A 15,854-nucleotide genomic window follows, 5' to 3' on the forward strand; every position below is an offset into this window, starting at 1 on the left:
GCTCAGACATAACTGACAGACAGCGGTCGGCATGTGACCAGGGCGAGAGCACACAGTTTGGGGCCCACCTGCCCTCCAGAGAGAGCCCACCAACGAGCCACCAGGCCCCTGTGACCCATGCCCGGGTGTCGACCGGGGACCTGTGGAGAGCTTTCCAATCCTGCTGCTGGACTGTGAAGAAGCTTTTCCAGCCGAAGGCTCGGCTCAGCTTCGCCAGTTGTTTCTGTCTATACCCGACCACCCACAGGCTCCAAGCCCTAAGAACCCTGTTTGCCTCTTGGCTGGGGACTCAGGCTCCAAACGCAAACAGCCAGCTTTCCCGGCATTTCCTCCTGCTGATCGTGCCCATCAAGGACTGACCCGGCAGCAGATCACTGAGAAAGAGGAGCAACCTGCCCAGGAGCCACTCGGGACCGCGTTCCAGTGCAGAGGCCACTTCAGGCGCTGGGCGGGGAGGATCTGAGAGCGCCGCGTGGGGCGCGCGCTGCTGGCCTGGGCCACACTGTGCCGCGCGGGTGTGACACAAACCATCCCCCTCCATGAAGCCTGGAGTTGTGTGGCTTCCTGCCTTCCCTCCCACTCTTCCAGCCCCGAGCTAGTTTCCCACTTCCCCCGAATTCTGTTCATGCCCTCTCAGCCCTCGTCCGGCCTGGAGCGTGCCCTCAGCCCCTGCCCCCCACACGCGACTGTGGCTCTTCTCGCTCATTCGGTGCGGGAAGCTGCCCGCGGAGAGAAAGCCAGCCCCCGCCCCCCGTTCGTTGTGCTCTCTCTCATTGCCCCCTGTGTCTCTTGGATATTTTTTTCTTCTACCTGGAATTTATTAACGACCCTCCCCGTGTTCCTTTCACTTTGACCTGTGCTGGACTGTGCCTTAGGAGTTTGCTTCCTGCAGAACTTTCGTTCAGACCACCCAGCACCTGGCAGTTAGTGCAGACAGGTGTGGTTTCCATATCATCCAAGACGACAGCAGAAGCGGCCCAAAGCCGCCGCCTTCCCGGCCGCGCGGTGGGAGCGGGTCGAGAACTGGAGAGCAGGCGCGCGGCGGTGGGGCTGAGGCGCCGGGGGCAACGCTCCTTTTTTGGGCTCCGCTCGCGGTCGCGCGGACGGGAGCGCGCACACACCGCAGGCAGAAGCCTGGGGGCGGGCCCTCGGGGGCGGGTACCGGGGCGGGTGGGGGAGGCTTGAAGAGGGTCCTCCCGGGCACCTGGAGAGGATTTTAAATCCGCAGGCCCCTCAGGGACTGGGGTGGGGTGGGGCGGGGGGTGGGTCCCCTGAGCATCGGGGCGGCAAGGTCCGGGGGCGGGTCCCGGGGCGAGGGGCGGTTCGGGGTAACCTTCCCGGAGCGGGGGCGGTTCTCGGGGGGCGGGTCCCCGGAGCGGGGGCGGTTCTCGGGGGGCGGGTCCCCGGAGCGGGGGCGGTTCTCGGGGGGCGGGCCCTCGGGGCGGCGCGCGCCCGCGTCCTCCGCTCCTCCCGCGCGCGGCCGCTGAAGTCCCCGCGGCGCGCGGCCAGCCCAGCCCGGGCCGCCGCACTCGCAGCAGCCCCGCGGCGGGGAGCGCGGGCCGGGGCCGAGGCCGCGGCGGGGGGCGCCGCCCCCAGCGTCTTTCCGCAGCCCCCCGAGGGGAGGCGAGGCCGAAGACGGGACTGAGCGGGGCCGGAACCATGAACCGGAGTTTCCACAAGTCTCAGACCCTGCGCTTCTACGACTGCAGCGCGGTGGAAGTCAAGAGCAAGGTGAGCCGGGGCCGGCGGCCTGCGCCCCCCGCGAATGAATGGGCGCCCCGCGGGGCACGGGGCGCTGCGGGCGAGACCCGCGCCAGCCACCACTTCGGCGCGCGGCCGCCGTCTGGGATGTGGAGGGTCCGGCTGTCCTTCCCGCCCCCGTGCGGACACAAAGCCGCAGCCCGGCGTGGTCCAGCTGGAGCCCCGGAGCCTGAGGGCCAGAGCCGCGGGCCGGGCCGGGCGGACCCCGGACCCTCCGCGCGAGCGGCTCTTTTGTTCCGCGGGCGGGAGGCGCCCGGCGCGCCGCGCGGTGGAGGGGCCGCGGGGGCCCGGGCCGGGGAGGCCCCGACCGCGCTGCTGCCTTCGCGGCGGAGGTCCCGGAGCCCGGGAAGGGGAGCCGGCAGCCGCTCCCGACCCCCGGATCCGCGCCGGGCCCCGGCGCGCCCCAGGCCCCGCCGCGCTGGCGGCCCCTCCCGCTGCCCGCGCCCAGCCCGAGCGTGCCCGGACTTGCGGGCAGCTGTGCGCGCTGCGGGGACTGGCTGATAGCATCTGGCGCTTCTCTCTGCGGGGGCGGCTCCTTCGCCCCAGACGCTTTTGTCTGCGGGGGTCTCTGTGGGGAACCCCGCGGGCAGAGGAGGAGGTCCGGAGAAGGGCGCCCCTCGGGCCTTAGGAGCCGGCCCTCTTCCCCTTCCCTCCGCGCCCTCTGCCCGCCGTAAAGCAAGGCGGAGCAGCCCAGGTGCTGGGGGCTCGAACTCCCACCTGCGCGCACTCCTGGGGCGCCGGGCGGATGTACCCTGACAGGTCTCTGCGGAGGCCAGTTCAGCAGCCACCCTGCCTGGGCTGCCCCTGCCGCCCCGCGGGGTCCTCTGCTGTGGGATCCCCAGGGCGCCGCGGAGGGTGGGGCTGGGACAGGAGCTGCGCGGCGTTGCAGCCTTTATGTTCATCTTCACGGTCACAGAGTTTTTACGAACCCCCAGTTTCTAGTAAGATCTCACCCCTCCCCAATGCTAAGTCTATGACCCTCGCCCCCACGCACCCCCTCTTTAGCCGGGAGTGTTCCCACCCCCCAATTCAAACGTGGCCGCCGTGAGTCGTGGGGGGACCGTCAGGCGTGGGTGCGAGTCCAGGTAGCGGGTTCCTCCAGCCCCGGGCGCGGGGATGCGGCTTCGGAGGGCTCGTTGCCCCCCGGAACAGCCGCTGAGCACGTGCGGCGCTCCGTGTTTTTAACTTTTTACTTTGAGATCGTCATTGATCCACCGGCAGTTGTGGGAAAAATACAGACTTCTCAAAGGTGGCACCTTGTAGCCAGTGTCACGTCCTGGACTTCGGCGGGCGTGTTGGCGCGTGCTGAGGTCACCACTTCTGTCCTGTGCACGTTCCTGCTCCCACCGCACTATGGGGATACAGGACTCCTGTCACCGCCGCCGCGACCTGAGTCCCAGTGCACAGTGACCGCAGGACACTAAACCCCGGCCCTGAGTCCCACTAGCCACATTCCCCACGCTCAGTCCCATGTGCAGCCTGCTGCTGCCTGGGCACACACGCAGCCCCAGGGGGAAGTTCTGGAGATGTCCTTCCGGGTCTGCACTGCTGGCACCAGCGGCCGCTCCTTAGGACTGGGGGCTGTGCCTCAGGCCACCCTGATTCTGGTTCAAGGTCAGTTGCACTGAATGTTCCCGGAGGTGAGTGGCAGAGCCAGAGTTTTGGTTGAGTTTGGGAGCCATCCCGGAAGGGCCACACTGACTGGCTTTGCTGGCTGGGCAGCGGCTGGCACGGGGTCGCTCCTCAGGCACAAGAACTGCACTTACACACTCGGGGCTGTGGCTGCTGTGTTTCGGGGAGGAGAGACGACAGGCCCCTTTCGGAGGACGGGCTGCCTGGCTGTCCGTGTGGAGGGTCCATGTGGCTTTTCCCTATGCACGTGGCCTCCCATGACCATTGGTTTGCTCTCGCAGCGTCCACCTCTGCAGGGAGCCTCAGCTTCTCTTGTCATAATACAGGAGGCAAAGCTTTATGACAGCGACGTCTTTATGTCACCAAAACGTAGCATCATAACTCCCAGGTTTGTAGTTTGGGGAACTGGTGCCAGGGGCCGAGTCCAGACGGGTCTGCCACCTGCCGTCCTGTGAGCTCTCAGGCTGGCCGTCTCACTTTTCTGAGCCTCGGTTGCTTGACTGGGAGATGGGCACCTGTTCTTACCTCCCAGCCCACCAAGGGGTGCATGTGGTCGTGCGTGAAAGCCACACGCACCCACGGCTGAGGTCCGAGTGCTGCAGGTCAGGGTACCAGTTCTGAAAACCATCTCTGACCCTCTCAGAGGATCAGACATCAGCCGTCGGTTACAGCTGAACAGTTTCCAAAGTCCCGGGGACATTATCTGGACCTGGCAGCTCTCCCCCATCGTGTTGCCTCTTAAACCTCCTCCAAAAGTTTCTGCCTTAAAACCTGCGCGTGCCCAGTTCTGGCGGTGGGGACACCGTTTTCCCATTGACTTCGACTTCTGCCTCTGTTCCCCTGGAACCCGCAGGGGGAGAAAGGTGCTGTGAAGGTGTCTGGGGAGCACGTGTCATGAAGGCCAAGGGGCGGGAGTCTTGGCCACCAGCGCTGGGGCAGGGTCTACAGGGGCCAGAGTGGCGAGGCCATCTGTCCTGTGAGGAGACAGAGAGCAGCGCGGTGCCATCGGGAAGTGCAGCGCCTTTACCCGCATCGGTCCTCTGCCAGAGTCACCATGTGCCTGAAAATGCAGAGGGACGCGGCCACCCTGGCTCTGCGGCGTGCTCCAGCCAAACCTGGCCTCCTCTGGGCCCTGCTTCGGGCCGGCGTGTGTCTCAGCCCCGCCCCCTGCCCGCCTGCTGTCCCCACCATGCCCACCCTCTCCTGCGAAGGCCATCCACACCTGCAGGAGGTGGGCTCCCTCTGCCCTCTGAGCCTTTTTCCCTGTGTCCCTCATGTGAAGGCCCTTGTCACAGTGCTGGCACAGGTTACTCCAGCGCAGGGGCCGAGGACCGCTTCACGCCCACCGTGTTGGCGGGAGAAGCTCACTGCAGGGCCTGCCGTTCCGTGTGAATGACGTTGGGGGCTTTTTTGGATTCTAAACAAATATGTTGTTGTTGTTGTAGATTTAGAATCCACGTGAGACACAAAGGACAGCACCTCTCCCGCCCCAGGACGAGCCCCTGTCACAGTGTCCTCCTGACAGCTTTCCAGGCTCCCTCTGTTCTGCAGGATAAGGGTCGTATTTTATAGGCATGTCGTTTTGTAGCTGGCTTTACCCCTTCAACTTAGTGGATCGCAAACGTTTTCTGCCGTCATAAATACTTGGAGAAAATGTTTTGAAGATGACTACATAGTATTTCATCCTATGTGTAAACTGTAATTTAACCAATATCCTACTTTGGTTATTTCCAGTTTTTTCTATAACTAACAATGCTGTGAATGACGTCTTTACATTTAGATCTTTAGATAAATATATAAAGTATGTAAAGACTACTGAATCTATTAAATCCCTTATTTCTTCAGGACAGATTCCCAGAAGTAAAGTTACTGGGTGAAAAGCGTATGTGTGTATATATATATTTTATATAAAATATATAGAGTTCAGGCTATGAATGCAGATTGCTGAATTTTCGTGCAGAAAGTCTCTTCTGCGAGTCCGCACGCCCCTTCCTGTCGGCCCCCCCCCTCCGCCCGCTTTCCCGCGTTAGGTGTTTCCTGTTCTTTCCCAGTCAGGGCAGTGACGTGCTGCACCGTTGCCTGAATTTGTCTTCTTGGGTCTTGGCGAATTAAAAACTTACATCTGTCCCTTCCCTGCACCCTTCGCTCCGCTGATGTTCGTGTTTTCACCGCGTGTTTTCGAGCTGCCTGTCCAGTCAGTGCCGATGGTGCTGAGGTGACGGTGCTTTAAGTCCGCGTGTCCCCGGCCCCCACATCCCATCTCTGGTCGCTGGCCGCTTGCCCTTCCACCGGTGGGGGGCTGGGCCCTTGCCTTCCATGGGCCAGTTGAGAACCGTCTGACACCGTTTGACTCACCTGTGTGTCGGCTGCGCCCTTTTAAGGCTCTGGTTTTCTGGTATCTGTGCACGTCTGTGTTCAAACAGGTTTGGTGACTTCATTTGGGAAGTTGCACCTGCGGGAGACTCCTCGGGGATCCTCAGGGTGGGAACAACCTCTATGGCTTGCCGGCAGGAGGAAACTCTGTGTGCCTTCGGGGGCACCCGGCTAGCCAGGGGTTCAGGCCCTTTCTAGGGACCATGGCATTTCAGGTAGAGGGTTCCCCAATTTTAGGGAAGGGAAGGGCCCTCAGGGATTAGAAGATGCAGCCTTTCAAGGTGTCGTATTGCTAATGTTTACCACTCGCATCCAGAATGAGTAAAAAGAAGGGTTACCCTTCCCCACAAAGGCCCCTTTAGAGGGAGCGGGGGGCCGGATGGCGGCAGCAGGAACACCCGGCGGTGGTGTGATGAGTGCCCGGGGTCCAGGTGGCAGATCTGTTCAGTGGGCTACTTGCGGACTCCCCACTCTCTTAGGGCAGATTTTACTCCGCTGTGGCCTGGGGAGCAGCGGAAGCTGCTGTGTCCCTTTGCAGTCCCCACACACGCCCTGTGTCCCCACTCTGAGGCTGCCCCTGGGTGTACAGAAGGTCCTGGCCGGACACTGCTCTCTGCATAGGCTGCATTTACTGTATTTCTTAAAATTTCTCCGACCGCCCGTCCCAGTATATGATTTACGTGGCAGACGCTGTTCTAAATACATTGCAGTCGCGCATAGTAGTCCACGAATCCCCGTCTCAACCCTGTGACGTGGGTTCTCTGATCACCCCTGTTCCACAAAGCAGCACCGAGGTCAAGGGGCTCCTGAGCTGCCCACGGCAGGGAGTGGCGGCCTGGGCCCGGAGTCCGAGGCCTCACCGCCACCGTGCCGCCCCTGCTCAGTCCGCCCTGGGGCCCAGGTCCACACAGCGGTGTGGGCAGAACGCCAGACGCCTCGAGTGTCTGGGTCCGGAGCTGGTAGGGTCAGGTCTCTGTGCTTTGGGGACATCTCCGTAGCTGCTTCTCACTCCACGGCCTCGAGGGAGGGTCCCCCGCTCAGCAGTTATCCCTGAAGTCTAAACAGCATTTGTTTGCTGGCCGAGCAGCCACTGCGTGCCAGGCGGGGCTGCACTGGGCACAGGGCAGCAAGACAGACGCCTCCTGCCTGAGCCTGCGTGGTCCAGAGGGTCAGTGCCATGAGGGGCCGGCCGGGCAGGCTGTGCATGGCTGCTGCGCCCTGACCTCCAGCATGCCACCAAGTCCCAGCTCAGGTCTGCCAGGGACCACCCCGCCGCCCAGCAGGACCCCGCGGTGCTTAAGATGAGCCGGTGTGTCCCCTGGGCTCCGGTCTCCACTCCTCCCCGGCCCTGGAGCCCTTGGGTCCACCCTCAACCTCGAGCAGTGGGCTCCAGGGAAGTCGGCATCTCGCGGTGCCCGGCACACAGTTGGCACCTGACAGATGGGTGAGGAAGCGCCTTTCCTGACAGCCGCCGGCCGAGAGGCACCAGGGATGAGGAAGGCGACCGAAGCGCGAACCTCGCATTGGCTCGTCCCTGGGGCGTCTCTGAGAGGGTCGGCGGCCTTGTCCTCTCTCTGCTAGCGCCAGGGAGGGAGGGAGGAGGAGGGAGAAGCCGAGCTAAGCACAGAAGAGGAGCTTAGGACATTAAGAGGGGTTCGGTGTGAAAGCTGCTGTCGGTGGCTCCTGACCGCCTGCGCGCAGGGACACAGGCCAGCCTCCCGCGCCCCACCGGTCTCCACAGCTCGAGGCTGCTGGGCGTCGGCGGCCCACCCGGAGCCCGTCCTCGGGGCCTGCCCTGCGCTCTCCGCAGCGAGTGCCCACACAGTCCATGTAACCCCAGCGGCCCGACGTGCGTCTCCCTCCAGGGCCACTTGGGCAGCCTGTGTCACCGGCAGGACACGCGGGCAGGACCAGCTGAGACACCAGTGACCTTTAATGCCTCAGTTCCCTGTCCCCTCCATTCGGTCCTCCCAGGCTCCTAGGGTCCAGGGACGCGTCTCCAGCACCCACCGTCCTCCCGCAGTGCTCCCCAAGGCCATGTTCTCCGCTGCATCCTGTTCACAGAGGAGACCGAGCGCCTCCCATCCCCAGCCAAGCATCTGCTGTGTATTTTGGGGTACGTGTGTAGCATTTTACTTGGGGGAAGAAAAAAAGCCTCTGCTGCTTACAGAGTTTGTAAACCACCCAGGTCCTTCCCCACAGCCTGTGTCTCCCGCAGCTCATACCTGTACACACCTGAGGAGGCCTGGCCCTGTTAAACTCCTACTTTGTCCCTCTCCCTGGTCATGGGCTGACCTCCCAACAGCCCGACCCTCTCTTGCTCTTGCCCACAGAAGCTTAGCAGGAAGCTGTCCGGACCCCCTTACCGCACTGGGGTCTCTCCTGTGGGAGGTGCAGTGTGTGACAGAAAGTATGCTGGCCTCAGGCATGCAGCTGGACCCAGCCGTGCGTTCACGCACCTGGGTGACCACTGTGCCGATCAAGGTATAGAACATTCCAGCATCCGGGAAGGTCCCCTCATGCCCTGCCTCGCCAGCACCCACCCTCTGTAACCACCGTCCGGGTCTCTGTCCCCAGAGACGAGTGTGCTGGTTCTCGGACACGGCGTGATGCCACAGGGCCTGTCCCTGGTAGGCGGGTCAGTAGATGTTATTTTTTAGGGAGACCGTGTATTCCACTGTGCGTCCATCTGTGTTATACCTGGACTTTGGTACCCAAAGCCGCGTGCACACCCTCGGGTGGCTGCCTTCACGGCAGAGCTGGCCACAGGGTCCTGCCCAGCCTAACCCACAGCTCGGTGGTGTCGGCTCAGGCGTGCGGACTCAGACCCTGGCCTTGGCTGGATGTGGGCGGGGCGGCCGCTGCAGGAGGTCTGAGTGTTCGGGAGTCCCTGAAGGCCTTGGACCGCAGCTCATTAAGTATTTGCTGGTTCAGAATAAATGAGGAGGCTTTTTGCCTTACGGAGTTTAAGGGTCCAGCACCGATGCGAAGGGCTCTCACAGTCCTCCGTTTACTTCTGTGGTCTGAACGCTGCTTCCACGCTTCTTGGCTTCCCCTCCGTCCACATCGGCTTCCGTGGGCCCTTCTGGTGGGCTGGGCATCGAAGAAGAAGCTGAGGCTCCAGACGAACGAGATGGGCCTGAACGCTCCGCGACAGGTCATGACATCTCATGCTGCTGACCCTGCGGTGAAGGGACAACCCAGCTTTTAGAAAGTGCCTGCGTCTCCCATGTGCAGGGAGACCCCAGCAGCCTCAAGCGTGGCCGGCCATGCAGACCTGTGGCACCGGAGAGGTTGGCCTGTGTCCCACACGGCTCATACCTGCACACACCAGAGGAGGTCGCAGAGTCACTGCGTGACTGCCTCTGGGAGACTCCGCTCCCCTCAGGGTCCTGCCTGGTGAGAGGCGCACTTGTTTTTCATTGTTTGTGTCAGGAGCTCGCCGGGAGCTGGACCGCACATGGTGAGACCACACGCAAACCTTCGCGCCTTTGCTTCTGAGACAGGACGGGGTGCACTGATGTGTGGCCCGAGGCTCCCCTGCAAGTGGCCCCCCTTTGGGGGCACGTGCTGTGTGGCAGGGCCCTCTGGTCCCTGGGCAAGGGCTGTGGAGAGAGCGGTGCGGCCAGCAAGCCGCCAACACGAGGCGCTAGGCTGTCTGCGGGGCGTCAGCGCCCTGTTTCCACGGCTGCCGCCCCCGGGTCCTGGCCTCACTTCTCTCGCGTGTCTGTAGTAATCGCGGGCGCTGCTCGGGGACAAAGCCACGCTCTCTGCCTGGAGGGTGGCCCGTCACACAGAGGAGGAGGTGGCACCCAGCCCCTGGCCCGTGGTCACTGCGGGCCCACAGCAGCTGAGAAGGGCGCAGACCCCAACTTCCTAAGAACGTGCTCCTTTGCCTGGAAGGTGGCACAGAAGCTCTGGGTGTCCAGCAAACATTGGACAGACACTCCAGACGCCACAGATGCCCTCGTGGGGCCCGGTGCGTCAGGAAGCCCACTCCCAGCGTCCCCGGTCCTACCCACCGCCCTCCCGAGCCGGGAGCAGCTCCCCCAGGATGAAGCCACACTGCTTGTCAGCGGTGCTTCTTCCAAGCCCAGGCAGTTTTGGTGTCCGGTCACAGCCTGGCCGAACGTCAGCACCTGGCCCTTAAGAGTGGATGGGCCATGGGGTTGCCCTGCAGTTCCTCCTCAGGTGTGATTCTTGGGGGCACACCATCCCTGAGCTCCCTCCCTGCCTTGGGAGCCCAGTCCAGCCTGGCAGGAGCAGAGTCCAGCTGGGTGTGAGTCTCGTGGGTCTCAGCGAAGTGTCATGGCTGCAACTTTATTTCTTGGAGCATCAGCTGTGTGCCAGGCTTCCTGCCAGCCTTCCCTCCGGGCGGGACACAGTACGGACGTTTCTTAATGCTCATGACCCCTCATGCGTGGACTGTGGCGAGGGGCCCTGGAGGCTGACCGAACTGTCAACTCGCCCGCCCGAGGTTCCAGCTGCAAGTGGCAGAACCAGATCTCAAACCCTCATTCGCTGCACCTGCTGCCATCTGGTCCCCATCGTCCTCAGACTCCACCTCCTGGGAACTAATCAATGCCAACCTGCTCCGGACGAGCTCTGAAGTCACGTCATGTGTCCCTCCAGCTCCCTCCCAGCACCGGCTCAGGGCCGGGCTGCTTCCTGTGAGCCCGGCTGTGTACAGTCTGTTTGGTGGGAGGTGGGGTGGCTGAGGGGGAGCCCGTCCCAATCCTGTCACACTGCATAGGCTCTTTGCAGCTGTGTGACTACCACCGGTGACCGCACAGGGCCTGGGCACACCTGGAGAAGTCGTTTAGCGAGGCCCCTCAAACTTCACGGCTAGGGCTGCGGAGCCAGCTGTGCTCTCAGTGGCCACCCAGCTGTGGGGTCGGGGCATGCCCATGAGCACCACTTTTCTCGTGTGGACTTCTAAAAAGCTTGTTTCATTTTAAAAAAGAGCCCCGAGAAATTACTGCCTGCCAGCGACAGAAGGGGTGGGGCCTAAGAAAGCAGTGACCCTCCTCAGAAATCAGGAGGTGTCTCAGCGGAAGAGGGGGATCTGTCGCAACGTGCAGAAGGTGTCCCTGTTGTGTCTGCAAGGGCAGCTCCCTCAGAGGGGCTCAGCAGGCGGCCCCTGCATGCCTGGGGCACATGCTTTGCCAGGAGCAGGGGCGGCCTGGGCGCAGTCAGAACCACTCAGCCCGTGCACACACATGGCTTCTCACAGCAGCCCTCTGAGGAACGTGGTTTGTCCCTTTTTCACAAAGGCAGAAATTCACTCAGAGAAGTGTAAATAGCCACACTCGCAGCCGGTAAGGCCGAGTCCGAATCTGAGCCCGGGGCACCCATCCAGGGCTCTGCCCGTCGGGACTGCCCGTGGTCTGGATTGCTGACACACAGCCAACCGGACAGCGTCATGCCTCAGCCGGTCCCCGCCCCTGGAAACTGCCCCTTTGCCACACGTTGTGCGCTCACGCCGCACGTGACTGTGCTCTCCTGCGCAGGCTGGGGTTCCAGGCACCCTCCCTGGGTGGGCGTCTGTCTCAGGGCTGTCCCATGAAGACAACGAGCAGCCTCCAGGCCGGAGCTCCACGTCACGCACTGGGGTCTCCCTGTGCCTTCGCCCCCAGCTCTGGGTCCCACTGCTCCCTCACCTCCGGCCCCTCTTTGCCCACGCTGTCAGCTGCCCCTTCCAACCCGGGGCGTCCCTGGCCCTGCCCTCCTGCTTAGAATTCACACCCCACCATCGGAGCCCTTCGGAGCTTGTCTAAATTCCTGCCCCTATTAGCCTCAGTTCCTTGGTTTATGAGCCTGTGACTGTGGGCAGCTTCCTGAGTCCTGGGCCTCAGGTTCCTGGTCTGTGCAGTGGGAACGGTGACACCATGAATGTAGACAGCATGCACAACAGGCTTGTCTCCGGCCACGCATTCTCTCCAGCACAGGAAATCCCTGCCGTGCAGAGGCCACAAGCCACGTTCCTGAATCTTTATCCTCTACTCCCAGCCCTGCCCTACGCGGACAGCTAGCAGTGCTCTGTGCGTGAGTGCCGATCACACGCGTGAGCTGCAGTGTACACGTGTGCTCACGGATGGGACCGCAAACACAGTGGGTTCTCGGTCCCGGCAGTCACCGAGCGGCCCCGTGCAGGACCTGGGGCTTGCCTGGGCAGTTCTGCAGGTGCCTGCGGCTGTGCTGTCATCGCTGTGGATCGCAGTGGGCGGACGGGGCACAGGAAGGGGCCAGGCTCTGCCGTCAGCTCCACCCTGCCTGACTCACAGGTCTGTGGCCTGATTTTAAACCGTCCTGATGTGTCAGCCCAGGAAATCGCCCCGTGGCGGGTCCCACAGGCCAACAGACACAGGTGCGGGTTAGGTGGCAGCCAGTGCTTCACATCGCTGGGTCAAGGAAGGTCTTTCCGCAGCTTTCTGTTGACGTGCACGTGCACACATGCTCCTCAGCCCAATCCAGATGGCCCCCGACACTGTTTACCCACAAATTCATGCTCCTTAGATCTTTCGTGATTGACAGAAGCCTTGACCCCGCTCTAGGTGGGCAGGCTCCCACGGCCCCAGGCGACTCCTGCTGCCTTGCAGTGATTGGTTCAGAGAGAGGCATGTGACCCCCCCCCCCAACAATGAGACAGAGGATCCTCTTCCTCTGGGTGTTGTGTTGATTGTGACGCAGGGCCCACCTGGACCAAGAGGGGACATCAGAGATAGCAGTCCACAGGACATGGCTGCAGCACCCTAAGGCCCACCTCCAGCTTCTGCGGGTCTGGCCACCTTGCTGCATTCCCGGTTCCTGGGCGGTCTCCCTCGGCGCCGCTGTGGTCATGTGCTCCCGCTCTCTGCTCTTTAAATCCGGGCCTGTGACATACCGTCTCTTCATTTGTATTTCTTAGTTTGTAACGGCACGTTTGCACGTCTGATTATTGTTCCCCATGGGGCTTTCAGACAAACCATCAGCCCCATGAAGACACTCAAACGAGCACAGGGCTCGGCCCATAACTGGCTTCAGCAAACTTTTGCTGAATGATTGAACACTGAACGGCGGCCCATAGCACTGACGAGCACTGTGCTTAACAGGTGATTCCGACCCCGCTTGTCGGACTGGGGTGCTCTCGGGGGTGCGCCCGGGGAGCTCCGCTGCTTAGGGCGGCCGGCCTCGGGCGGGGGCTGCGGTTCAGAGCAGAGCCTGGAGCCCAGACCCGTGGCCTCCAGCGCTGGGCCGGCCCCGCGGCCTATGCCCGTCGCGCCCGAGTGATTTTCGAACTAAGTTGACCGCACTGCAGACTCAGCTCCGTGCTGTTTCCGTTCCCTTCCAACCCTTAAAGGCGCCCTGACTCGCTAACTCAATTGACTTCATTATATTTCACCCTGGAAATGTGCTTCGCCTGTTTCACGAGCTTTCCGTTTCCATTTCTCACTGTTGTAAATATTTGAGGAATATTTTACATCGTAATCAGTCAGTGCTTCCGCTGACCTTAGCAATTGCTTTCACTTGATTGGCCGCAGCCTCGGCGGGGCGGGGGGGGCGGGGCAGAGCCTTCGCGGGGGCGGGGCCTTTTTCGGGGCGGAGCCTACGTGTGGGCGGGGCCTGTGTGGGGACGGGACCTATGTTGGGCGCGGCCTGGGCTGTCTTACAGCGAGGGGCTGAGAACGATGCCGTGATACCCATGGTCACATGTGTGCATCGTTTTCAGTCTGCGATGTAGAACATTTTTTTATCTGAAAAAAACACAACTTTTGACAACAGGAAAACGACCGCAGGACTCATGGGTGCTGCAGCCCAGGCCGCTGCCAGGGAGCCGTCGGCAAGTATTGGAACAGGAAGATTTTGTGTCCAGGACCCTCCTTCGTCCCTGAGATCAGGGCAGTTGCAGGATAGCTTGAAGGAGTCAGTCCAGCCCTGAGGCTTTTTAAGTAAAACACTGAGACCGCTGACCTGTATCGGGAATGGAAGCGGTTACTGCAGCCCCTCACCTGTGTGTGCGTGAGGCTTCACAGGCACAGTTTCAGGAAACCTCAGTCTCCGTCTGCAGGTGGGGTAACGGAGGCTTGCCCCGCCCCCCAAACCTCAGCGGTAGGGTGGCCGCCCGCCAGCCCAGGACGTGTGGAAGGGACCAGGTGGCCCTTGTGCGGGGCTGGTCTGTGCTCCTGCATTGTTTTCAGTGGATGGCGGAGTAGACGCGGCCCCGCCCTCGCCCCCATCTCCTCGCTATCCCCTCCTTTTTCCCCATGGCACTTACCACCTTCTCACGTGCGGTATGGTTTAGGAATTCATTATCGTCCCTGCCCACTGTCTCTCTTTCCCACTAGGATGTGTGTTTTGCTAGGGCAGGCGTTTTTTCTGTCTTGTCCCATCGGTTCCCCCAGTGTGTCGAATACGACCTGGTGCCTAGAGCTCTTCCCGTAACTGTGAGGGCGGTGGGAGCAGGGCCACACCTTACACTTCGTATTCCTTCAGTAAACGTATTGCGAGTGCCGACTGTATGCCAAGGTCTGTGGGGGTGAAGACCACATTTTTCTTTCACGACTGTAAAGTCCAGTACAAGTAAGTGTTCACAGAATAAGTTCCTACTTGGCAGTGTGGAGAAGTTGAGTTCGAGTAGAGACACATGCCCCTTAAAATGGCACTTTCGTAAGAGTATCCTGGTGGTCGGCCGGTTCTCTGTCGCTCTGGTGAAGGGGAGCCGCCAAGAATGATGACCGAACCTTCTCCTTGGGAAGGTTGTTTGGAAACAAAGCCTTTTTTCAAGAAAACTCATCCCTTCAGTAGTCGCTGGGTGCAGCTGAGGCCCCAAGAGCCCCTGTATCTTCCACACTGGCACTTAATGTTCAGCTATGATGCCTGTGAAATCCAGTCACCGCTCCCTGCAGAGTGTGTGTTTTATACACTCAGAGACCCCCAGGTCACCTGTTTACTCATCCGTTTGCAAATGTTCATTGAAACGTTGCCTTCTTGGTTGTGCCTGTGAAAATGTCTTCACTTTTGTGCTGACGGGTGGCATTTGCTTCAGATTGCTGGGGCTGTGGCAAATGTAACGCACACCGGGCCAGCCTGGTGCAGGCGGGTCCCGGCTGCATGCTCACGTCTCCCGACTTCCTGTTTCGTGGCCGTCAGTCAATGTCATCTTCATTAAAATTCTAGAATTTTGTTTTGAACTGGTGTACAGAAGTTTAATTCATGAGACGCGAGTGCCCGCTGCACACCAGCTCCTGCTCGGCCACAGTGGCCAGGCTTTGCTCTCAGGACTCATCCACTTGTGAGCTGTGGCACTTCCCGCCATCCATCACGTGGTGATTAAACACGTGGCTGCCTGGGGTTTGGGAGGTGTCTCAGAATGACCCACTTACTAAGCAGACTTTAACTGGTAGAGCCTCCTTCTTAATGCCCGGCTCCCATGGCCTTGCTTGGTGAGTTTGATGACACCCCGTCATGCCCCTATGTGCGCCTTACAAACCAGGATCTGGGTGACTTGATCTCAAGTTCAAAGCATCTGAGAGTCCAAGATACCTCCCCCATAGGACCACAGGCATCCAGCAAAATAATGTTTTCAAAATACAGCAGATAAGTGAAAAACACCGAGTAGACCAGTGTTAGGACAGACAGCATGTTAGTTTAGAGAAGAGGGAATATGGGTACATGCACAATTCTCACCTGTCTGACGTGCAGCATTGCTTCCTGTGGGGCGGGGGCTAGTCCCGGGAGATTCTTCACTGAAAGCCTTTTGAATTTCGAGCTGTGAAGTTCCATCCCTACACGAACCACAGAGAGCTGGCCCATGGAGTGCCGAAATGGCCCCAGAACCAGTGAGTTCTGGGCTCCAGATGGCACTGCGAGTGTCACGCCAGACAGTAGACCATGATCTTCTTCCTTTTTTAATTTATCATGAATCTTTCTGGCTTCTGCAGTTTCTACAGTCCGTGTTCACAGACACATGTGGTTTTTGTGCAGAAGAAAGAATGCTTTTTGTAAAACAGCAGGGAATTAAGGAAATGACAAAGTGGGGTAGAGCTGGGGACGGACTGTTGCCTCTCCGGGTCGATCACCCTTGTGGAAACCGACCTGAAAGGGTGTTG

At 60.8% G+C, this 15,854-nt stretch overlaps 1 protein-coding gene across 1 annotated transcript in view; it reads left to right on the forward strand.

Moving 5' to 3' along the window:
• The first annotated feature begins 1,474 nt into the window (after nt 1-1,474).
• The window catches only part of LOC120583580 (partitioning defective 6 homolog gamma-like), a 30,448-nt gene continuing 16,068 nt past the window's right edge, over nt 1,475-15,854 (forward strand). Inside the window, exon 1 of the mRNA XM_039838944.1 lies at nt 1,475-1,731. Coding sequence (XP_039694878.1) covers nt 1,660-1,731 — 72 coding nt within the window. The 5' untranslated portion in view covers nt 1,475-1,659. The remainder of the gene's footprint in view (nt 1,732-15,854) is intronic.

This window comes from Pteropus medius, unplaced genomic scaffold (genome assembly GCF_902729225.1).
Source record: "Pteropus medius unplaced genomic scaffold, Ma_sr-lr_union100, whole genome shotgun sequence".
Taxonomy (NCBI): domain Eukaryota; kingdom Metazoa; phylum Chordata; class Mammalia; order Chiroptera; family Pteropodidae; genus Pteropus; species Pteropus medius.